This window comes from Caenorhabditis remanei, chromosome III (assembly GCF_010183535.1).
Source record: "Caenorhabditis remanei strain PX506 chromosome III, whole genome shotgun sequence".
Classification (NCBI taxonomy): domain Eukaryota; kingdom Metazoa; phylum Nematoda; class Chromadorea; order Rhabditida; family Rhabditidae; genus Caenorhabditis; species Caenorhabditis remanei.
In genome coordinates this window covers 2,002,904-2,027,543 of record NC_071330.1, presented here as the reverse complement: position 1 = coordinate 2,027,543, position 24,640 = coordinate 2,002,904, and the positions used below count along the sequence as shown (strand labels likewise).

Below are 24,640 nucleotides of genomic sequence, written 5' to 3'. Positions count from 1 at the left end.
GAAGTACACTGGGAATGTTGACATATCAATATGAGTCCTCGAGGTGTGTGTGAGAACCTTCTGGGAAATCAAACAGAACAACACCCTTATCTTGAACATTTACAAAAGTTTCGAAACCCTATAGAAATGCAAGGAATATTCTTTCCATTTGCTCTGTGAACATCTCTATGGTTCCGATCAAACGAAATGATGGTACAACAGCAGTTATTACAACTAAAGATACAGGAAATACTTTTCATGTACGTTTCATTGTTATAGACTAAAAATGTATTGGCTCTGAAAGTTTTCAAGAATTTCATCTTTTTTTTTCAAAATCTGTATTTTCTAAGATATGTTCATTCTGTTATTTAAAAAAAAATGTATTTACCTATTCTCGACACGTGAGGATTTAACAAGTAAAATGCAAAATACAATAAATACAATAAACATGGTTGTTTCCGGGAAGTCAAGTTAAAAAATGTCAGGATCCAAAAAGAAACGAGTAGCATCAAGTTGAATATGGAGTGTAGTTATAAAATCAATGCGTTTTTAAAATTTAAAGAAAGAAGATAAAGCAAAAATTATTAAAAAAGCAAAAATAGAAAGGAAGACATGGGATAAACAGAAATCCGCCAAAAACATTTTCAAATTCAATTCAGGTTTAGTGTTGCACAATGAAGTGGACATAGAGAGTATTTCCTGAATTTTTGGTCCCAATCACTGCAATTGTTCCATCCTTTCTTTTGATCTTAATCATATCGACAGATTTCATGAGTCTGTGTTTTTCACGGATTTCTTGTTTCGCCTCTTCACTCATTTCTATGCGTCGGACCCCAGACAAATACACTTCTCCACTGGCAAAATCGTTTTTGTTGATTGCTAAAAGCATGTATTGTTGTCGTTGATTAGATCCATTGATCCAAAGCTTGACGAATCGGTTAAATTTTTTCTGAGGTATTGGATGACGGAATCTGATTTTTTCACTGTTGACCATTAACAGATCATCCAACGAGTATACATCATCAAATTCGAACATTTTGAAGTTTTGAATAAAGAGCTTTCGAGTTTCTGAGACTTCTTCAAGTGGATTCCTTTCCAGAAATAATTCGTTGGGTGTATTGAAATATTTCAAAACTTTCTTGCTATAAATAAGAGTTACTTCGCTATCCACACGAAGAACATCGACATTTCCAATTGCTTCTTTTAAATATTGAGCATCAAATCTCTCACATTCATGATGAAAACAAACATTCGGTGGTTTGGCAAAGCAGAATATAGTCCGAATGTGATTCATCCAATCGATGAAGTTGAATGGAGTGGATGAATGAATTGGTATGTAATTCAATAGAAGAAACGCAACAACTGGGAGAGTTATATCTACCGGTGATAGCCTATTTAGATCATCTACGGGTTGTGCCGCATTCTGATCATTGCCCTCATAATAAAAGTAGAGATGCATTGTTGTCTTGTCTCGAAAGCGCACATCTATGTCTATAAAACGATAAATATTGATTTTGATGAGGTCTGCTTCAAGGCGAGTGGATGTAACAAGAGTTTTGGCTCTTTTTGAGACAAGTGAGATATTAAATCTGAAAAATATAGAAATAGTTCGTTTTCATCACGTAGCAGCCAGCAGATTCGTCAAGTTTCAGAGACGATCGATTTATTTTTATATTTGTTAACTCACAGCTGGTGGGAATAAATGTTTTGGAGCACGTGGACGATAGCATTATCGGGTAGTCGAAATAGCGGGAAAGTAGGTCCCATTTGAATTAATTATCGATTTGAGTAACCAAATAGGCAGAGGATGCGAAATGATGAGTCTTATGGACGAATGAGGCAGAGGATTGGGGAGAATAGTCGACGGTGTAGGCAAGGGGGTATCTTCTGGGAAATGAGGCTGTCGTTCTATTTGATTTACCAGCCAGAAGGTGACTATTAGGATCAACGTTTTTTTGGGAAATTAGTTATATTTGATTTGCGAGAAGGATACTATTAGTCTATTAAAGTCGATAGCCGTCAGTCACAGTGTTAAAAAGTAGGGAAGGAGGTGAGTTCGGGGAGATTGAAACGATCGCTGGTTATAATAATACTTTATTTATGACCAGCCTGGCTGCCGCGCCTTCAGCGCTTCATTCGGCTGGCATCTTCTTATTTTCCTGATCACCCTCTCCACAGGTGAATCGCGACTTACGTATAATTTGTCGTGCATATGATAACTTGACTTAAAAATAAAACACGTTAAAAGCTTTTTTGCAATGTTCATTAAAACGAACATTTTTAATGTTGTTGAAATTTGGTACAGAATCGGTATGCATACTGAATCTGGAGGAATCTCTTGGTACAGAATCGGTATCAATATTTTCCCCACATATTTGAACGAAATCTAAAACTAAGAAATAACTATGTACTAGTACAGAGTTTTTCAATTTTTAAGAAAACAAATTTGCGAGCAAAAAATTTTGAAATTTCGACCCTCTTGTATGTTTTCCAATCTAATTCTCCACAACGATTTATCCTTTTGAACGAATAAACTTTTTTTATTCTCATTTGCCAGAACTTGAGTGACAGCGTAGAATGTGGGCAGAGAAACCAATGAATTTATGACATTCACACTCTCAAATCTTGGAAATTTTGAAATAAGTTTCTTTTAGAAAGGTCTCAAGGCATTTTATTCGTGCTAAAAAAAATTTAATGAAAAAATTATCCAAATGTTAATGTTTATTGCATAACCAGTTTTAATATGATTATCCATTTTTCTGTTTCTAGGTAATAGACGTGTTTTATCTTTATGCATTTCCGGGTTTTAATTAATTATTGAAATGAAAGGTTTACTATCAGTAACAAAGCAATAAGTTCGAGTTTTGAACACAGTAAACATTAAAGGAGGACACCGGTATTCCATTTTTCATTATATTTCAACGTAAAATTCTCTCGTCGTGCACGTGAAAAAATGTTGAAATATAATGAAAAATTCCATGCGAGATGCCCTTTTTTGACACTTTGAGGGCTCGTAACTCGCCTTAGACTAAATTTCGGACCTGGCTCCAAGAGACTTTTCTCTTTTCCGCAAAAATCTGAGTTGATTCATATCAAAAATCTCGATTTTTGGAATACCGGTGTCCTCCTTTAACAAGAATTAACAGTGACAAATTCTCAGTGGAGCGCAGTTATAAAGTCAATAGTTTTTAGTATAAAACAATGAAGTGGGCATTCAGAATAATATACTCTCTTTGGTCCAACGCAATCACTGCAGTTGTCCCGTCATCCCGTCTGATTTGAACCATACAGTCGCTGCCAATGCCGTGTTTTCGACGAATTTTTTTATTCGCATCTTTATACATACAAATGCATTTGATTCCTTTCAAAAGCACGTCTGCGATCACAGAATTAGTGATATCGATTGATACAGACATGCATTGCAGTTTTGAATTTGAGCCGCCGATCCAGTGTTTGATGAATTGATTGAATTGTTTTTGGGTTGTTGGGTGGTAGAAGTAGACTTTTTCACTGTTGACCAATAACATGTCATCTAATGAGTATACATCATGAAATCCCATTCTTTCGTAGTTTTGAATAAAGTATTTTTGAATTTCAGAAGCTTCTTCGAACGGGTTCCTTTCCAGAGCCATTACGTTGGGTGCAATGAAACGTTTCAAAACTTCCTTGTTATAAACATTAGTTACTTCGCTAGCTAAATAGAGAACACCGACATTTCTATATGTATTTTTTAACGATCGAACATCAAATCTCTCACAGTCTCGAAAAAAACGAACATCCGGTTGTTTGGTGATAGCAGAATACTGTCCGCATGTGATTCAACCATTTACTGAAATTGAATGGAGTGGGTGATTGAATTGTTTCGTTTTCATAATAAAGTAAAGCATCAACTGGAAGAGTTTGATCTACGAATAACAACTCATTTTGATCATTCGAATCGTTAAAGAAGTTTAAAGCGAGACGGGATCCTCCAATAGCCACAGTAAGGCTAATCGTACGAGTAATGTCGGTGTAGACACTACGGGCTCTCAATCCTATTGATTTTACAAAGTTTTTGGATTTCGTTGAGACAAGGGAGATGATCAACCTGAAAAACTATAGAGTTTTACAAAAAGCGGCAGGTAGCAACTTACAGTTGTTTTAGGTCCATGTTTTGGAGCACTTGGACGATAGCATTCTCTGGTAGTCGAAATAACGGAAAAGTAGGTTCCATTATAACATGAAATATCGATTCTTGCGGTCAAATGGACAGAGGATTAGAGAGAATGGTCGACGATAGAGGTTGGAGAGGAGCTCGGATAGGAGGGTGTCGCTGTATTTGGTTTGCCAGAAGGATACTATTGGGCTATTAAAATCGATGACCCTCTGTCACACTAATAACAGGTAAAGAAGGTGGTGAGATCGATCTGGGGAATGAGGGTATCGCTCTATTTGGTTTGTCATGAGGTTCTCTAGAATCATCTGTCGAAGTACACTGGGAATGTTGACAGAGCACATTTATGAATCCTTGAGGTGTGAGTCCAGAGAACCTTCTGGGGAATCAAACAGAACGACACCCTCATTTCCCAGAACATCTCCCGGCCTACACCGTCCACTATTCTTTCCAATCCTCTGCTCATCATTCGGTTACTCAAATCGATAATTTATTCGAATGGAACCTACTTTTCCATTATTTCGACTACCCGAGAATGCTATCATTAAAGTTTTCAAAAACATGAATTCTAATCAACTGTAAGTTGCTTCCTGTACCTTCTTCTAAAACTCTATACTTTTTTCAGGTTCCTCATCTCTCTGGTCTCATCGAAATCCAAAAACCTTGTGACATCATTAGGAATAAGAGCCTGTGATTTTGAAATCAGCATTTATCGTGGGATTAGTTTCAATGTGCACATTGGAAAATTCCCTCTCAATTTATTTTTAAAAGTCAATTTGAATTATCAGAATGCGGCGCTACCCGCGGACATTACTCTTCCAGTTGACGCGTTTCTTCCATTAGAAAACAAAGGAATTCAGTCATCAATTCCATTCAATTTCAGCGGCTGGATGAATCACATTCGTACTGTATTCTGTTATATTAATCCACTAAATATTGGTTTTTATCAAGACTGTGAGAGATTTGAAGTTCAATCGTTGAAAAATACAATTGGAAATGTCGATGTTCTCTATGTGACCAGCGAAGTGACTAATGTTTATTGCAAGGAAGTTTTAAAGCACTTCAATGCATCCAGCGAATTATTACTGGAAAGGAACCCATTCGAAGAAGCTTGTGAATTTCAACAATTCTTTATTCAAAACTACAAAAGAATTGCATTTCGTGATGTATACTCACTGGATGATATGTTATTGTTCAACGGTAAAAAAGCTAAATTCACTCATCCAATATCTCCGAAGCAAATCAACCAATTCCTCAAACACTGGATCTGTGGGTCTAATCTAAGACTTCAAGACATGTTCCTATCAATCGATAATACTAATTCCGTGAGCAGAGAAGTGCTTCTAAAAGGAATTCAATGTGTTGATGTGGCAAAAGAAGTGAGACAGGAAATCTATCAAAAGCACTGCATTGACAGTGTTCATATGGTTCAAATCAAACGGAAAGACGGAACAAGTGCAGTGATTGCCACCAACGGTTTCCTGAATATTCTTTATGTCTATTTTATCGTTTTGTATTAAACCTGATACTTCTTTATGTTTGCGCTCTACTGATAATTGGTCACTAATAATCCTATGTTTCTTTATTCTCCAAACTATGTGGAGGAGACCCCAATTTTCAAATTGTCACTCTTTTCCAAACAACAAGAAGGTTCTATTATTTATTTTTCTATCCTTTTTAACGAATAAACTATTTTTTTCTTTTTATTTTCTCATCTGTCAGAACTTGAACGGCATCACAGAATGGGGTTATTTATTTATTTATTTACTTCAAGGGATAAGAGATTATAAGATACAAAGAAGACTTGAAACATATCCCTCACGAGATAGTCTCAAGTAAAAAAAATAGGACAAATAAGGTGCATGTCATAAAAAGAATAACGGGGGGAAGGAAACAATTGAAATGTGGTTAGAGAAACCAATGAAACAATCTGAAGATGAAGATAGATAGGGCGCCGTTGCTCCTTGCCGACAAAAACAATTTGGCAAGCGCTGTATGTTTATTCGATATCACAAATGCATTGCAGTTAGTTTTTCAGAGTGCAAAATGCATTCTACATGTGAAGCCAGAAAAACTATCTGTACTTTCGGAATCTGCAATAAAAAAATGAGTTCAGTCGTCCTTTAAGTAGCCCGTGCATAAAAATCTTCATATGGGAATTACAATTACTTTCCAGAAACTCCATACCTATGAACTAGGACTACTGATTAAATAATCAACCTATGTATAATTTGTTAAAATTCCAGTTTTGATACCGTTGAGAAGCTGTCCACGAAGTCTTGTTGTTATTAGTATTTCTTCAATTGAAGTTTCAGGTGAACAACTATCAAGATGTTTATCCGCACCTATTGACTGTGTCCCTTTGGTTTCCCATACCTTACTTTCGATTGAACTTCAGTATTGCTGCAAAACACAGACTTGTCAGTGATAGTCTGGTTCAAATAAGACGAAAAGATGGCACACCTGCAGTGATTGTGACCGACAATCTCGTGCTCCTGAATGTTCTTTATGTCCGTTTTATCATTTTGCACTAAAAACGTTCCTCTCTTTTTCAATGCCCCTTTGTAACATATGTCTTCCAATCTAATTCTCCACTACAATTTATCCTTTTGAACGAATAAACTTTTTTTCTTCTCATTTGCCAGAACTTGAGTGACAGCATATAATGTGGTCAGAGTCAGAGAAATCAATAAAACAATCTGAAGATGAAGATATTAGGTTGATGCATAAGTTTCTTTCTTTTTTGAAGGTGTGACTTTGGCCCCCGGTCTCTAAGCGATGAGGTTATTTTTCAACCCATACTTTTTTGCATTTTTATGACCTCTTTAGTGGCTAACATATAATGTTTCAAGTTGGTGCCTAGACAGTCCGCTCGTGAAAACGATGGTTTTTTTGATCGCCAACCAAATGGCTGTTTTGGAAAGTTTTTTGATTTTTGTCGCATTGGTATCGAAATGATAAGATCTTCATAAGAAATTGAACGCAATTTATAGAACAAGATTTGATCTTGTTATCTCATTTTAGTTTTCAGTCGGAATGTTGAAAATAAAAAAGTTGTGATAAGACGATCGACAGCAACGAGAAACCATGGTTTAGTTGGGTTCAAACAGATTACAGAAATATTTGAGAGAACATTTGTACCAAACTATTTGTAAAAGTTAGAGGATAACATGAGTAAATTATGTCTTAAAAAAGTTTATGACAAAGCCATCAAGTTAAGTGATAAAACTTGGCTGATAAATTTCTTATGATTTTTGCGCTTTCGAGAAATTTTGTGTACTAGACCTGAGTGGAGTCTAGGCCTCTTCTGAACGCTCACAAATAAGTCTGAATTATTTTATTGTAAGTAATCAATAGTACACACATTGATCTAGAAATGAGCAAAATTTCTAGTGGATTGCTTTAGAGGTAGGAGCAGTAGGCCTCATCAAACTTAAAAATCAAGTGATTTTGATGATGTTGACTTCGGGCTTCCTGCGAAAAAGGACAAATGATGTGAATATTGGAAACAGAGTAAATTTAGAAACATCAATGTCTCCTTTACTCAATAACCAACATTTCCACCAATTTCCCTATCTACAGTTAAAGAAATATCGAAAATACTCGCACACTCTTAAATTGCTGATCCTAACCTTTCATCAGGGACCCGCACTGAACTATCGTTGCTTAGTTGGAATGCCTCTATTTGCTTATTATAAATAACTTTTCTTGCTTGTTTTAATTCTGAATAGCTCACCCATTCTTGTCAACATTTTCTAGGAAAAAAATGAAGACGAAAAATGGTACCAAAAAAGGGTTCCTCAAGTGTTTTGACGTGCCTCCGGCTGAGATTAGGCGGATGGTGGACGTCAAGTCACAGGTATAATCACAATGAGTTATAGTTATTAACCAACAATGTTTCTTATTATGTGAACTATTAGTCTTCTAGAAATTTCATACCAAAAATTACCCAAAAAAAGAAAGAAACTTATGCATCAACCTAATAGATAGGGCGCCGTCGCTTCTTGCCGACAAAAACAATTGACTGTTGTGTAGCAGAGTTGCATGGAATTCCGACTTCCGACTTCCGACTTCCGGATAACAAAAATCACTTCCGGATAAGGAAATTCACTTCTGACTTCCGACTTCCGGATAATGAATTTTACTTCCGACCTCCGTCATTCCATAACTGTGGAATTTTCGAAAACTGGTACAATGTGTGTCCAGAGAATCTTCTGAGAAATCAAACAGAACGACATTATTTTCTCAGTACACTCCCGGTGGAAGAATTGGTTGGGGACAATAGCCGACGAAGATGTTGAGGGTGTCGTTCTGTTTGATTTCCCAGAAGGTTCTCAGGACTAACACCTCAAAGACTCATAAATTTCCTCTGTCAACACTCCCAGCGCACTTCGACAGATGCCTCCAGAGAGTCTTCTGACAAACCAAATAATAATAGTTCGGCACAGTTCTTACAACTGCGCTACACCGAAATCCACTTGAAAAATGTCTCTTTTTCTCGGAGTCTCTCACTCTTGCACACAATTTTTTTTGGGTTTCGGTAGAGCGCGGTTGTAAGAAGCGTGCCGTGCTAATATGACATCCTTATTTTCCAGAACCTACCTCCCTCCCGACCTGCTAATAGTGTGACAGCTGGCCATCAATTTTAATAGACCAATAGTATCCTTCGGGGAAGCCAAATAAAACTACAGTCTCTATACTGTCATTCAATTTTCCCAAAAAGAACGTTCACCTTCTGGGAAATCAAATATAACTACAGTCTTATTTCCCTTAACACACCTCCCTCCACACACCGTCTACTATTCCCTTCAACCTCATTCGTCCACAGGAGTCATTCATTCAAATCCTCTACCTATTTGGTTACTCAAATCGATAATACGTTTGAATGGAACGCGCATTTCCATTATTCCAACTTCCTGAAAATGCTATCATCATAGTTCTCGAAAACCTGCGTTTGGGACAACTGTGAGTTTATCATATATTATGGGATGAGCTTCATTCCAAGAGTTTCAAAATTTGAAACACATTTGCAGTAGTAAACGTCACTCTTTTCATTTCAGGTTCGAATTCTCCCTTCTCTCTTCAAAATGCAAAAACCTTGTGATATCGTTAGGCTTTAGAGTCCGTCATGCTTACATCACCATTTCTCGAAAGATTAGTCTAATTGTGTACACTGACACATCTGTTCTCGTTTTACACTTCTATAACAATTTGAACGATCAGAATGTGGCACTACCTGCAGACATTACTCTTCCAGTTGATGCGTTTCTTTCATTAGAAAAACAAATAATTCAGTCCACTACATTCAACTTCAGTGATTGGTTGAATTACATTCGGACTGTATTCTGCTTTAAAAAACCACCGAGTGTTTATTTTCGTGAAGGCTGTGAGAGATTTGAGGTTCAATATTTAAAAGAAGCGATTGGAAATGTCGATGTTCTTTATGTGGCTAATGAAGTAACTGGTGTATATAACAAGGAAGTTTTGAAACGTTTCATTGCACCCAACTCAATGTCTCTGGGAAGAAATCTATTCGATGAAACTTGTGAAGTTCAAAAATTTTTTATACAAAACTTCGAAAGGGTGGAATTCAATGATGTATACTCACTGGACGACATGCTATTGTTGAATAGTGAAATAGTCAAATTTTATCGTCCGACAACCCAAAAACAAATCAATCAATTCCTCCACCACTGGATCCGTGGCTCAAATCGAAGACTGCAACGAATGTCTCTATCAATTGGTGACACTGATTTAGTGAGAAGGGAAGTGCTTCTAAAAGGAATTAATTTTGTGGATGTGGCAGAAGAAGAGCAATTAGAAATCTGTCGAAATCACAGCATTGACAGTAATAATCTGGTTGAAATCAGACGGAAAGACGGGACACCTGCAGTGATTGCGGTGAACGAAAGACGCCCTTTTCTCAATGTCCACTTTGTTGTTTTATACTAAAAACTATTGACTTTATCACTGCGTTCTACTGATAATTTGTCACTGTTTATCTAATGTTTTTTTTATTCTCCAAAGTATGTGGAGGAGACTCCAAATTTCGAAATATCATTCCTTTTCAAACAACAAATTATTCTAACAATTATTGTTCTGCTCTTTTCATCGAATAAACTATTCTTTTCTTTCTCTTCTCATTTGTCAGAACTTGAGTGGCAGCATAGAATATGGTCAGAGTCAGAGAAACCAATGAAACAATCTGAAGATGAAGATAGATAGGGCGCCGTCGCTTCTTGCCGACAAAAACTATTGACTGTTGTGTAGCAGAGTTGCATGGAATTCCGACTTCCGACTTCCGGATAACAAAAATCACTTCCGACTTCCAAAAATGATCTAAAAGGACAGAAAATAGGCTTTTCTTCAGCCAAAAACTAATTTTACACTGACTTTCGCAAATTTTATGAACTTTTTCTTAGAGTTTTTGAAAGTTCGAGAAAAAAATCTAATTCCGACTTCCGGGCGTTTTTTTCACTTCCGACTTCCGGATAAGAAATTTTCACTTCCATGCAACTCTGCTGTGGTCCAAGAGGCACCGCGCTCCAACGGTTTAAGAGAACTTTCACTTATTAATATTTATTGAGATTTTGGGGTCTTTGGAGCTGATCGACGGATTAAAAAAAATTTATAACATTCACACTCTCAAATCTTGGAAATTTTGAAGAGATTATCTTTTAGAGACGCCTCAACGCATTTTATTCGTCAGAAAACTTTTTAACTGAAAAAATTGTGAATTTTAGAAAGAATAACAGTAACAAAATTTAGTTTTTAGTACAAAACAATGAAGTGGACATTGAGAATAGCTTCTCTTTCGTTAATCGCAATCACTGCAGGTGTTCCATCTTTCCGTTTGATTTTAACCAGATTATCACTGTCGATGCGGTGTTTTCGACAGATTTCTAGTTGGTCCTCCTCTGGCACATCAACATATTTTATTCCTTTCAAAAGCATTTCTCTGCTCAGGGAATCAGTTATATCAATTGATACAGACATGTTTTGTAGTCTTGGATTAGACCCGCGGATCCAGTGTTTGATGAATTGATTGAATTGTTTCTGAGATATTGGATGCCAGAGATCGACTTGTTCACTGTTGATCAATAGAATGTCATCTAATGAGTATACATCCTCAAAATCGAATAATTCGAAATTTTGAATAAAGAATTTTTGAACATCACAAGCTTCGTCGAATGGGTTCCTGTCTAGAGATAATTCGTTGGGAGTATTGAAATGTTTCAAAACTTTCTTGTTATAAACATCAGTTGCTTCGCTAGACACAGAGAGATAATTCACATTTCCAATTGTATTTTTTAATGATTTAACCTCAAATCTCTCACATTCTTCGAAAAAATGAACATTTAGTGGTTTGGTATAGCAGAATACTGTTCGAATGTGATTCAACCAATTGCTGAAGTTGAATGGAGTTGTCGACTGAATTCTTTTCTTGCTTGGTGACTCAAGTGACTCGATAATGTGATTCACCCAATCGATGATATTGTATGGAGTGGATAACTGAACTGTTTCGTTTTCTGCTGGAAGAAACGCATCAACTGGAAGAGTTTTATCTATGGATTGCAACTCATTACGAGCATTCCTATCGCTATAGAACTTTAAAACGAAAATAGGTTCTTCATTTTCTCCCATTTCCACCTCTACACAAATCTCATGAGAAATGAACATGTTAACATCAGAAGCTTTCAATCTTAAGGATATCACAAGGTTTTTGGATTTCGTTGAGACAAGGGAAAAGACGAATCTGAAAAAGTATATAGTTTTATAAGAAGCTGCAGGTAGCACCTTACAATTCATTAAAATTCATGTTTTGGAGAACGTGGACGATAACATTCTCGGGTAGTCGAAATAACGGAACTGTAGGTTCCATTTGAACGAATTATCGATTTTTGTGATCAAATGGGCAGAGGTTTGAACAGAATAGTCGACGGTGTAGGCCGAGAGGGAGGTATGTTAAGGGAATGAGGGTGTTGCTCTATTTGGTTTGCCAGAAGGTTTTCTAGAATCGTCTGTCGAAGAACACTGATAATGTTGACAGGGCACATTGATGAATAATTGAGGTGTGGTGTCCTGAGAACCTTCTGGGAAATCAAACAAAACGGCAATCTCTACATCTCCCGGCATACACCGTCTACTATTCTCTCCAACCCTGTGTTCATTCTTCCACAAGAATCGATAATTCGAGTTCGAATGGAACCCACTTTTCCGCTATTTCGACTACCCGAGAATGCTATCCTTCAGGTGCTCCAAAACATGGATCCCAATCAATTGTAAGTTGCTGGCTGCAGCTTCTTGTAAAACTCTATACTTTTTCAGATTAATCATCTCCATTGTCTCAAATAAAACCAAGCACTTTGTGACATCATTAGTATTAAGAATCTCTAATGTTGAAATCTGCATTTCTGATATGATCATTCTAAAAGTGCACATTGAAACATTCCTTCTCGCTTTAATCTTTTATGCCAATTCGAATGATCAGAATGAGTTGTTATCCGTAGATATAACTCTTCCAGTTTCTGCGTATCTTCCATTTGAAAACACAAGAATCCAATCATCATCTCAGTTCAACTTCAGCGATTGGATGAATCACATCAAGACCGTATTCTGCTTTTCCAAACCGCCGAGTGTTTATTTTCGTGAAGGCTGTGAGAGATTTGAGGTTCAATCGTTGAAAACTGCGATTGGAAATGTTGATGCTCTCTCTGTTCCTAGCCAAGTAACTGATGCTTATAGCACGGAAATTTTGAAATGTTTTAATACTCCCAACAATTTAATCCTGGAAAGGAATCCATTTGAAGAGACTCATCAGATTCAACAAATACTTATTCAAAACTTCAAAATGTTCGAGTTTTCTAGTGTATGCTCGTTGGATGACATGTTATTGTTCAACAGTGAAAAAGTCAGATTCACACATCCAATATCTCAGAAACAATTCAATCGATTCATCAAGCATTGGATCCGTGGGTCTAATATAAGACTACAATACATGGCTCTATCAATTGATAAAACTGGTTCTGTGAACAGAGAAGAGTATTTGAACGGAATCAAATGGATGGGTACGAATTTAGATGCAAAAAAGGAAGTCCGTCGGAAACACAGAATTGACAGTGATTATGTGGTTCAAATCAAACGGAAAGACGGAACATCCGCAGTGATTGTGATCGAGAGTTTACAGAATGTTCTTTATGTCCGTTTTATTGTTTTGTACTAAACACTGTTTGATTTTGTAACTGCACTCCGCTGATAAGTTATCATTGTTTATTCGATATTTCTTTATTCTCCAAACTATGTGGGGAGACCCACATTTCAATGTTTCACTCATAAACTTTCAACTAATAAACTTTTTTTTTCTCTTCTCTTTTGCTAGAACTTGAGGGTAGAATGTGGTCAAAATCAGAGAAACCAATGAAACAATCTGAAGATGAATATAGATGGGGCGCCCTCGCTCCTTTCCGTCAAATACAATTGACTGCCAGGTGCCAGGGGCACCGCGCCTGGCACCCCGTTATGTTCTCTTCTCCTTTCTCTTTCACTAGAAAGAAGAGAGGAGTGTGACTTGCCGTCTGTCAAGCGATTTGGGCAAGTGCTAGTCTCAAATGTATGTTTCATGTGAGATCACAAATGCATTGCAGTTTTTTCAGAGTCTGAAGTCTAGTTCCCCCTACCTCACTTCAGAATGGGTTTCAGTACTGCTGCCCCCTCACATCACAGGATTTCTTCTTTTCATATATTGCCGCTCGTCCTACCCACCATCCCAGCTTCACTTTTATCGAACAGTGTAAAGTATAAAGTATTATTTCTGATTCAAGTCAGCGAGCATACTGCAGAGAACTGTTCGGAGGAGTTGTAGCAGGAATCCGGCGGTATAGCAACATTGCAACATGCAAGAACTGTTTTCCCTGCTTGCCAGATGTGCTAGAATCTAAAATGTTCTTGATACCTGCTACTGCTACTCTCTGCAGTATGCTCGCTGACTTGCGTCATAAAATATACTTTATACTTTACACCGTCCGTTAAAACTGAGGCAAGGACGGTGGATGGGACGAGCGACGTGCAGAAATGTTATGACAAAAAGGAAAAGGATGGAGGGCAACATTCGAAATTGAAGAGGAAAATCATGTGATGTGTGCTTTAACTGATAGTGTTGTTGATCAAACTTCAGTATAGGGGAGTAGCTGACTTGAGAGAGGAATATGATAACTTGTGGTGAGGTGACACTGCTTGACATTGCTAATTAGTTATCAAGCTCGACTGGAATTTCTTTTGTTGACAATTTTCGCGTTTTCCGGCCTGCGGCCTGCGGCACATTAACGAATAGCCATTCGGTACCAGAGTTGCATGGAAGTAAACTCGGAAGTTAGACGGAAGTGAGTTTTATTTCGACAGTATAAAACGAGCGGCAGAAATATGAAGTGAATACGTTGTATTGATGGTATTACTACCTTTCGAGCATAAAAATTCCAAAATTTTACCTGTCCCCTATCAGTAGACTTGAAGAAAGAGCTGATTTTGAAACTCGGAATATCCCGGAAGTCGGAAGTCGGAAGTGAGGACTTATTCAGGTCAACTGGTAGGGGACAAGTAAAATGTTGGAATTTTCTATGCTCGAAAGGTATTCACTTCATATTTTTGCCGTCCGTTTTATGTTGTCGAATTAAAACTCACTTCCGTCTAACTTCCGAGTTTACTTCCATGCAACTCTGTTTGGTACGTAGTAGGTCACAGATAGACCTTGGTGGATCTACATTTTGATATACGTTTCAGCTCATAAAACTTAGCTTGTAGCACCCTGTCGCGCAAGGAGCAAAAGTTTTTGCGAGTCCCGCGGGACTTCGGTCTCGGTTCGTCTCGATTTGCAAATAATTCGCTGTTGTCTTTCAATCTGATATCCTCTGAGCGGAAGACGGAAAAGTCTTCAAATAGTGGAAGGCGGAATCCCGCTCAATCCTGATCCCCAACGGTTTGGGAGAACGTTCACTTATTAATATTCATTGCGGTTTTGGCGTCTTTGGCTTAACACTCTCAACTCTTGGAAAATCTGAAGTGACTATCTTTTAAAGACGCCTCAGCGCATTTTATTCGTGTAAAAACGTTTTCACTTAAACATTTTAAATTTTACAAAGAAAAGAATGAACAGTGATAAAATTAGTGGAGTGGAGTTATAAGGGTAATAGTTTTAGTACAAAACAACCAAAAGGACATTGAAAAGAGGCTGTGTTTCGTTCATCACAATCACTGCAGGTGTTCTGTCGTTCCGTCTGATCGCCACCATATTATCATCACTGACAAAGCCGTGATTTTGACAGATTTTTTGTTGTTCTTCTTCATCAACACAATGAATTCCTCTCAGAAGAACTTCTCTCCTCACGGAATTATTGGTGTTATCGATTGATAGAAATATCTGTTGCATTCTTGGATTAGACCCATGGATCCAGTGTTTGAGGAATTGGTTGATTTGGTTTTGGGTTGTTGGATGGTAGAAGTAGACTTTTTCACTGTTGGCCAATAACATGTCATCCAATGAGTATATATCATAAAATGTGAATACTTTGTAGTTTTGAATAAAGAATTTTTGAATTTCACAGGCTTCGTCGAATGGATTCCTGTCCAGAGATACCTCGTTGGGTGCATTGAAATGTTTTAAAACTTCCTTGGTACAAACATCAGTTACTTCTCTAGCCACAGAGAGAAAATCAACATTTCCAATTGTATTTTTTAACGATTGAACCTCAAATCTCTCACAGCCTTCGAAAAAATTAACTTTTAGTGGTTTGGTATAGCAGAATACTGTTCGAATGTGATTCATCCAATCGCTAATATTGAATAGAGTGGATGACTGAATTGTTGGACCTTCAAATCTAACATGAGCAGCAACTGGGAGAGTTATATCTACGTGCTCATTCTGGCCATTCAAGTCGTTATAGAAGTCAAAAGCAAAAATGGGTCCTCCGATGGCCAAACATATACTAAACTTCCAAGAAATGTCGATGAAAACACAACGAGCTCCTAATTCTAATGATGTCACAAGGTTTTTAGATTTCAATGAGACAAGGGAGATGATCAATCTGAAAATATATAGAGTTTTACAAAAAGCTGCAGCCAGCAACTTACAGTTGATTGGGATCCATGTTTTTGAGCACGTGAACGATAGCATTTTCAGGAAGTCGAAATAGAGGAAAAGTAGGTTCCATCCGAATGAATTATCGATTCTTGTGGTCAAATGGGCAGAGGTTTAGAGAGAATAGTAGACGGGGTAGGCCGAGAGGGAGGAATGTTAGGGGAATGAGGGTGTCGCTCTATTTGGTTTGCCAGAAACTTCTCTAGAGTAATGTGTCGAAGTACACTGGGAATGTTGACAGAGCATATTTATGAATCCTTGAGGTGTGGTGTCCTGAGAACCTTCTGAGAAATCAAACAGAACGACAGTTTCGTTTCCCAAAACCCACCTCTTTCCCTACTTGTTAATAGTGTGGCAGAAATAGCCATCGACTCTATCACGTGATCTATATGGCCACTAATTGTTATCGGGAAAGGTATTGCATTCAGTTTAGGGGAGTCGAACTGTCCGCTAGAACTGATAGCGAGACTTTACTCCGGTTGGCTCGACAGAGATGTGAATACTGAGGCGAAGAAACTAATCAATGTCAGCGGCAGGGTGCTTATTGGCAGTGGTCGTTGTCCTGCTGGGTTGTTAAGGAACCTTTACACTTTTAGCTATACGAGTCAGCTGGTTTTCGGTGCCTGGCACAGTGAGAGGCCCGACCGAAGGTTGTGATAAATGACACTGTTGTAAACCGACAGAGAACGTTGCCAGGCCCTTTCATTTATCATACAGAAAAACAATTGTTGTTACAGTCGACTGTTTTACTAGAAAAGCGGACAGTTGGGCACAGGGGTGCAAAACGCAAGGTCACGTAAACGCGCTCCGTCTCACAGCGGTTGGCACCGTTCCAAAAAGGACTTGGCTGAGTGCCAAGTTCAAGTTTAGCGTGTGTTTGTCGTATCTTTCAATGAAAAACGCGATGCACACGCATCGCGACTCAGCCGATAAATTCAAAACTTTTCATTGCGGACCTTACGCCTCGCACCCCTGTGGTTGGGCTCCAGATGGCCGACCCCTCTCCGTTTTTCTGTGTGATGGAACTGAATAAAAGATGCATTTTTCGTAAGACACCGCGTTCCCTTTCTCCCTCGTCTCTCTCTCTCAGTCATGTGACTCCATCACTCCGCGCATGACTCACGTGCCAGAAGAGGGACGGAGACTCGGGCGATAGAAAAAGAGAAGAACCAACGACCAAAAGAGGCCGAAAACTCTGTCACAGGGCCCAGTAAATTCATGTTACAAAGATATACCTTGCAAAATCCCCTCAATATTATCGGTCAGCCATTTACCGTAAAAACTGTATTAGAGCGACATGTCGCTCTATTTTTCAGCCGCATATCAGAAAAATTTTGAGCTTTCAGAAACTCATTAAAGTTAAACGGAAGTATTATTTTTTTAAAGTTCTTTTTGTTGATCTAGAGGTTACTATTCACGCTGCTTCTAATCAGTACCAAGAAAATACACCGGGATAATCATATTCATGAATCCTGAGTATAGATGGGTGTTGTTCTATTAAAGGTGTCGCTCTAATACAGTTTTTACGGTATATCTCCTTTTCTACTTCGTCCCCCCCCCCCTATTTTCAGCTGAAAACAGTCAATTCTCCCGAACTCTTCTAATTTCTCGCAACGCCTCATTATTTAAACGACGCGCGCTTTTCCCCTACAGTACTCCGGCCGTCGCGAGACCCGGATACGCGTGAACCTTATTTGGGCCAACACTCCTACCTTTTTGCTACGTTGCGGCGGCCTGTTTGTGACGGACTTCTCTCTTTATTATGTCTTATTTTCCGTCTTTTTATTCCCCCTCAACGCTCTACAATTAATAACTGTACAATTTCTCAACAATAAATCGTCGAGAATTCTGCAAAGATGGTTTTTATCGGACATGAAGGAGAACGACATGCCCTTCTGGGCCATCTAGCAACTCAAACGCGAATTCAAATTTTTCCGAAAGAAAAGAAGGAGAACAAGAAGGCGGAGGAGGCGAATGCTGACTGAAAGAGGCACTTTTTCGCACTAATAATAGATGTGCCTGGAACGGAACATGGCACGGCGCCAGTCTTTTTTTCTGACAGCTGTGCCACTCGGTGGAAAAGAAGTCCGGAGCTGCTCCAGTGCTCTCTGCGAGAGCTGGTTGAAACTTTGTGCTGTGCATCTTTCAAGTTAGAGAGCACTGGAGCAGCTCCGGACTTCTTTTCCACCGAGTGGCACAGCTGTCAGAAAAAAAGACTGGCGCCGTGCCAGGCTCATCTATTATTCGTGCAAAAAAAGTGCATCTTTCAATCAGCATTCTCCTCCTCTGTCTTCTTTTTCTCCCGTTCCCGTTCTCCATCGTTTCTCTGCGTCTTCATTTTTTCTAGCTCCGCCCGAGGGGAAACAATGTTCCAGTTGTAACAGTTGGCACCATGCCGCCTATCTATTCAATCTGACTGAGGTGCCGGATTCTAGGCCACCTTCATGTTGTTTTGTTGGATTTATTTCCTTACATCTCGTTCAAACCTTTTTCTTTGATCTACCAAAACATGCTATTGTTTTCAGAATCGTTATGGTTTGTGGGCCTTCTTGAGAATGCGATATTGCGATACGACGTCTTCTGGACTATGTAGGTGATATGCACGCGTTCGCGGTTTTGCTTCTATCTCTATGTCTCATAATAGGGCAACTTTATTGTCGTTGGGGCCAATGTGTAAGTCCGGGCATTTCGCAACCGGACATATCGAAACTGGACGTTTCGAAACCGGACATTTCGCAACCGGACGTTTCGCAACCAGACATTTGGAAACCGGAAATTTCGCAACCGGACGATTTGAAACGATTGCGAAATGTCCGGTTGCGAAACGCCCGGTTGAGAAACGGTCGGTTTCAAAACATACTGAAGACTATTTGATTTATCGGGAAATCATCGAAACTTTTTTTTTTGGAGAAAAGTCTCGATACTTTCTCGAGAAAGTATCGGGAAAGTGTCGATAAAATTTATCGGGAAATTTCTCGATACTTGACTCTTTGATAGAATTTTATTTTCGGGTTACGGTCCTTTCTCAAGTTGTGCATCTTTGCGGCGCGGTGTTTACGGACTCCAGGTGGAAAATTTTTATTTTTTCTGCATTTTTAGTAATTTTCACCTCGTTCCCGGTCATTTTTAGTGTAATTTTGCGGGAAATTGATTAAAAATTGAAAGAAAATTAATGAATGAACTGTTTTCTGTGCAGAAATAACAGAAAATTCGAAGAAAACGACTAATTTTTGAAAAAAAGTTATTTTTTCAGCGCATTTCTGTTGGTTTTTCACAAATTTCTCTTGATTTTCTGTGACTGAAACTCGCAAAAATCCGAGAAAACCAAAAATGAATAGAGGGTATCAGTTTTTATGCAAAAAAAGTCGATAAACAAAAGTGTGTCAACCGGATTTTGAAATTTTTAGCTGACTCTACCGGTTTTCTGTCGTTTTTCACTGAATTGATGACAATTTTTCATGAATTCAATCGAAAACTGGTGATATTTAACAAAATTAATCAGTTTTATTTTAAAAACCCCTAAATTCCCGAAATGTCAGTAGGTTTTCGCTCGATTTTGATATTTCTCCAAAGTTTTTCAGGTTTCTGGTGATTTTCAACATTTTCCACTACATTTTCATTAATATTCCGTTCAGAATCGATGAAAATCAGACTTGTCAAAAATCGGGCCGGGCCGGGCCGGGCCGAAATTTCTCTTGGCCCGGCCCGGCCCGGTCGGCCCGGATTCAAAAATGGGTACCCATTTTTACCAATTTTTTTTTGAAAATTTTCGAAAAAATAGAGTAAAAATGCTTAAATTATCCTACATATTCACATTTTAATTCAATTTTAAATGTTTATTCGAAAACTATACTTTTTTCAAAAAATTTCCAAAAATTTCCCAAAAATAATTCAAAAACTGAAAATGTTTTGAAAAAATTTTTCAAAACGGGCCGGGCCGGGCCGAGATTTTTCCTGATTTTGGCCCGGCCCGGCCCGTGACAAGTCTGATGAAAATCATAGTGATTTGAGTTTTCGTGACATATTGAATACTGAAATAGTTAAAATTCGATGAAAACATGGGTTTTTTTCATTTTTTTTCAAAGTTTTCCAAAAAATACGATAAAATCTAAAAATTTAGTGATGACAGCTTATAAAAATGACGATTTCATTTTTTTTTTCGTTAAAAAATACTTTTCTGTTATTTTTTTGCAAAAACATCTTAACTCCGTTTCAAATTATTCGTAATGAATTCAATTATCGCCTCTCTTCCCTCTCTTTTCTCCTTTAAACCCTGCCGACACACAAAAATCGATAATTTTCTTCCAAGCTGAGTTTCTCTTCTCTTTTTGCACATAAATACTAGAATTTCTTCTATCTTTTATCTTCTAAACTCTCTCTTTCATTCATCTGCTCGTTAGCCGCCGCCTAGTCGCTTCGATGCCATTATCGCGGTCAGTAAACGCGCTCCACCGCTCTACTGCGCTCCTTCCCATTCTTCACACCATCGACGTCAAATTTACACCAATAATGCCGATTTTATATCGTTTTTCCCATCTTTTCAATGCGAAAATTCATTGTTTATCGATTATTTTGCTATTTTCAGAATGGCGACGTCTTCAATATCAACGGCGGCGGCGGCAGCGAAGAAAAATGAGGTTTACGGCACCACTCGGAATTTAACAGAAGTTTTCATGCTTCTGAGATCGAATGCCCATCAAAGTCGACTCATTTATAAGGATGATTCGGATGTGATTGTTAGGAGTCGTGGAGATGGTAAGAAATTATGGAAATTGAACAGAAAATATCGATTTTTCAAGTTTTCGCCGTAAATTTGTGGTTAATTAGTGACAATTTTTTGCGGTACAGTCAAAATTCATGCAAAATACAATTTTTGAGACAAAAACTGTATGAAAAACAACTTTTTCTCATTTTTTCGAAAAAAAATGTGTCGAAAAACTTTAAAATTCGATATTTCAAGAGGATTTCACAATTAAAAACTGAATTTTTTAATTTTCATAAGCGGTTACCGTGAAAAATGAAATTCTTTGCTTAAAACCTCGTATTTGATCTCAAAAAAGCTATCTTTTCCTAAAAATTCACTCAAAAATCTCAATTTCTATCCGATTTTTGTTATTTTTCCAGTGATTTGCTGCAAAATTATTTTAATAGCCAAATTAGCGCACAAATTATTTCCCGAATTGAGGAATCTTGAAAAAAAATCTCTGTTTTTTCCACTTTTATTCACTTTTTTACCGAAATTCTCAATTTTGTACCATTTTTCCTTCATTTTTAAGTTCAAAAATCCCGAAAACCCACATTTTTCTTCCAAATTGCCAATTAAAGTGAATAATTTTCACCATTTTCAACCCACTACCAGCTTTCAGAAGAACGAATGGCTCTAGTGGAATTAGAAGACGGTCGTCAGGAAACAGAAGAGGAACCCGTTTGGATTCATACGGCAGATCAAGTGGAATTCGAGTTTGAACGGGTTCAACGACGACTCGATGAGCTCGGAGAAGCACAGAGAAAACACATTTCCCGACCAAATTTCGGAGATGAAGCATTCGAAAAAGAGGAGAAATTGATGGAGCAGACGACAGAACATGTCACACAAATGCTCACTCATTGTCAGCGGCTTATCAGGTGAGATAATGAGGACTTCAGGCCATTTTTGAAGATTTTTCTATGAAAAATTTCAGAAATTTCTTCGAAAATCAAAGAAAATCTTGATTTTCCCGAGAATTGGGTCGAATTTTTACGAAAACTCTAAATTTTATTGAAAAATTGGCAATTTTAGAGAGGGTTCGAGCCAACATTTCGCTTTTCTTTGACCTGAAATTCATTTTTGATCAAAAAACAGTAGTTTTTGACCGATTTCTCGACTTTTAAAGTTTTTTCACCGGAGATAATTGCAAAATTCTATATATACCTATCAAAATTGTCTCCTTTTTCCAGAATGATCTCTGGAAGTCACGGAAAAGAGAAACCAATGCAACAGAAGCTTCGAGAGAATGCGGCGGCGACGTTGAGTCTGACATTGAGTCAGATTACTGATGAATTTCGGGGGAGACAGTTGAAGTATTTGAGTGATATTCAGGTGAGTACCCGGAGTTCAGTTGAAAATGTCTAAAATAATGGGTGTAAGCAGTTTCAACCGGTTTTTCCCCAAAAAAATGTGTTTATTCGTTCTTAATTACATACAACCTAGATTCTGGACAAACAGACACACATACAGATTGCGAGATCAACAAATCGAGGTTTAATGCTTTGAAATCAGTGAAAAATTAGCAAAAATTCAAAAACATGTCATCTCATGGGTTCCGCCATCCTCTATGGGGTACTATGGGAAAAGGGGCGGAGCCTTACAGACGGGTTGGGTCTCCATGGGGATGAAACAATTTTATGAAAAAAAAACCAGATTTTTACCCTGAAAACCCTCTAAAATCCCATTTTTCATTCCAGAATCGATCTCGAAACGTGGACAACTATCTCATCACCACCGACCCGCTCATCGATGCACCGAATTGGGCGGAGCTGGAAGTGTCTCCGTCGACTGAGCTCTCAATGGCTCAACTCCAACAATTTATGAATAATGATCGAGAAGTGAGAGAACGAGAGAAAGAAGTGATGGCAGTGAACTCGTCGATTCGCGAATTGAATACGTTGTTCCAGGATTTGTCACAAATGATTGTCGATCAAGGGAGTGTCATTGATAGGTGGGAATTGAGCATTTTCGGCTATAAAACTGTTGAAAAACTGGAATTGTTCGCTGAAAATTAGATAGGATGGTATGGCTTATCCCTTGCGCACTTTTCGGCATGAAGTTTCGCGATTTGACATACAAAAAGTAGAATTTTCGCACTTTCAGTTATCAAAACTTCGAATAAACTCCGAAAAATGACTCATAGATGTGATTTTCGACATTTTTTCAAGTGAAATAGAGTATTTTTTGCTGAAAAATGCTCTCGCGTGGTTTTACCAGAAACTATGCGGCACTCTTGCAAAAGTGGGAGGAGCCCGGCATTTTCTGAACTTTGTGAAGTTGTTGCAGTTCAAAATCTACCATTTTTGAAACAATTTATTAAAAATCACTGAAAACTTCACACCATGCGCACTGGGTAACAGCGATGAACCTCGCGAAAACGCGCTCCGTTGATACGAGAGCCGCGTCGCCTCTAACGGAATAAGCCGCGACGCGGCGGACGGCGCTGGGCGCTATGAGAATGCTGCTTTTTCCACTGAAAACATAATAGAAAAGTGTCTGTTTTTAAGAAAAAAGTCAAAATCAACTAGAATTACATTTTCCTGTTTCAGAAAACACAATTTTTAACATATAGACTTTAAAAAATGCGACAAAGACAGAACGTTTAATAAATATTTCAGACAAGAAAAACTATGAGAATACTCACAACCGGTAACGTTTACAACGAAAAACTTTCGAACTACATCAACTTTTTAATTAAAAAAGCAAAAAAACGAAGAAAAATTATAAAAATATAGAATAATTTATACTGGATTTTGAAGAAGCGTTGTTGATGTGAGGTTGCGCCGAATATTTACAATTTCAGTAGAATGATAAGACGTAGAAGACGAAATCTGAAAGTTTTATTCATGAAACTACGGGAAAACTGACTAATCGAAATTTATACGTGGAAAAAATAACCTGAAATGTTCGCCTTGACTTGTACGTTGATTTCGTCCATTTTTCGCTGCATTAGTTGGCTGAAAATAGATTTCTTAGATTCTGTAATAATATTTCGAACGAAAAACAAAGTAATAGTACGAAAAATTGGTTTTAAACGAGAAAAAATGAAGAAAATTGATCTTTTTCGAAGAAAAACGAGCTTCGCGGCTTATCACTGGCGAAGGAGCCGCGACGCGCACGCAACGCATCTCTCTCGGTGTCGATTTACGAGATTGAATTCGAGGTTCATCGCTGTTACCCAGTGCATGCGCTATTTTTGCGAGATGAGGGCGTGGCATTATGCTTCAATTCTTCCAGAATCGACTACAACGTGGAACAATCGACGATTCGAGTGTCGAAAGCGGTGGAAGACGTCTTCAAAGCGGAACGATATCAACGAGGAAACAAGAAAATGCACTGCATTTGTATTCTTACTGTAGCTATCATTTTTGTACTAATTTTGATTATTGCCACCAAGTTGTAGATCTGTTACATAGTTGTGATTCATTTCTTGTAATATCAAAATTAGCGTATTTATAAGTACTAACATATTTATTTTACTAACAAAAATGCATAAAATCCGGGTTTTTTTGTAATTTCTGAAAGTAATTCATGTATATTTCTGTTCTCGGTTCAATTCCGAGTTAGCTACCTCTCTTTTTTTTTTCATCTTGATTTTTTTTTGTTGCATTTTTACCAGAGGTGGGCTCCG

General features: G+C 37.9%; 7 protein-coding genes across 7 annotated transcripts; 4 read left to right on the top strand and 3 right to left on the bottom strand.

The window, feature by feature from the left end:
• Positions 1–640: 640 nt before the first annotated feature.
• On the bottom strand, positions 641–1,438 carry GCK72_008542 (uncharacterized protein; the record flags this gene model as incomplete). The annotated part of the gene is made up of 1 exon (XM_053726880.1): positions 641–1,438. The coding sequence occupies one exon, from the start codon at positions 1,436–1,438 to the stop codon at positions 641–643; it is 798 nt and encodes a 265-aa protein (XP_053586457.1).
• Positions 1,439–5,022: 3,584 nt separating this feature from the next.
• On the top strand, positions 5,023–5,652 carry GCK72_008541 (uncharacterized protein; the record flags this gene model as incomplete). Its single annotated transcript, XM_003093206.2, has 1 exon — positions 5,023–5,652. The coding sequence occupies one exon, from the start codon at positions 5,023–5,025 to the stop codon at positions 5,650–5,652; it is 630 nt and encodes a 209-aa protein (XP_003093254.2).
• Positions 5,653–9,017: 3,365 nt separating this feature from the next.
• On the top strand, positions 9,018–10,084 carry GCK72_008540 (uncharacterized protein; the record flags this gene model as incomplete). The annotated part of the gene is made up of 2 exons (XM_003093193.2): positions 9,018–9,097; positions 9,193–10,084. The coding sequence occupies 2 exons, from the start codon at positions 9,018–9,020 to the stop codon at positions 10,082–10,084; spliced, it is 972 nt and encodes a 323-aa protein (XP_003093241.2).
• An 819-nt stretch (positions 10,085–10,903) lies between these two features.
• GCK72_008539 (uncharacterized protein) lies at positions 10,904–12,014 on the bottom strand (the record flags this gene model as incomplete). The annotated part of the gene is made up of 2 exons (XM_003093189.2): positions 10,904–11,888; positions 11,935–12,014. 2 exons carry the CDS (start codon positions 12,012–12,014, stop codon positions 10,904–10,906), a joined length of 1,065 nt encoding a protein of 354 aa, XP_003093237.2.
• A 320-nt stretch (positions 12,015–12,334) lies between these two features.
• GCK72_008538 (uncharacterized protein) lies at positions 12,335–13,355 on the top strand (the record flags this gene model as incomplete). Its single annotated transcript, XM_053726879.1, has 2 exons — positions 12,335–12,414; positions 12,461–13,355. The coding sequence occupies 2 exons, from the start codon at positions 12,335–12,337 to the stop codon at positions 13,353–13,355; spliced, it is 975 nt and encodes a 324-aa protein (XP_053586456.1).
• Positions 13,356–15,320: 1,965 nt separating this feature from the next.
• Positions 15,321–16,335, bottom strand: GCK72_008537 (uncharacterized protein; the record flags this gene model as incomplete). The annotated part of the gene is made up of 2 exons (XM_003093170.2): positions 15,321–16,209; positions 16,256–16,335. 2 exons carry the CDS (start codon positions 16,333–16,335, stop codon positions 15,321–15,323), a joined length of 969 nt encoding a protein of 322 aa, XP_003093218.2.
• Positions 16,336–20,681: 4,346 nt separating this feature from the next.
• GCK72_008536 (uncharacterized protein) lies at positions 20,682–24,412 on the top strand (the record flags this gene model as incomplete). Its single annotated transcript, XM_053726878.1, has 6 exons — positions 20,682–20,695; positions 20,848–21,017; positions 21,629–21,887; positions 22,200–22,341; positions 22,707–22,960; positions 24,247–24,412. The coding sequence occupies 6 exons, from the start codon at positions 20,682–20,684 to the stop codon at positions 24,410–24,412; spliced, it is 1,005 nt and encodes a 334-aa protein (XP_053586455.1).
• Positions 24,413–24,640: the final 228 nt, after the last annotated feature.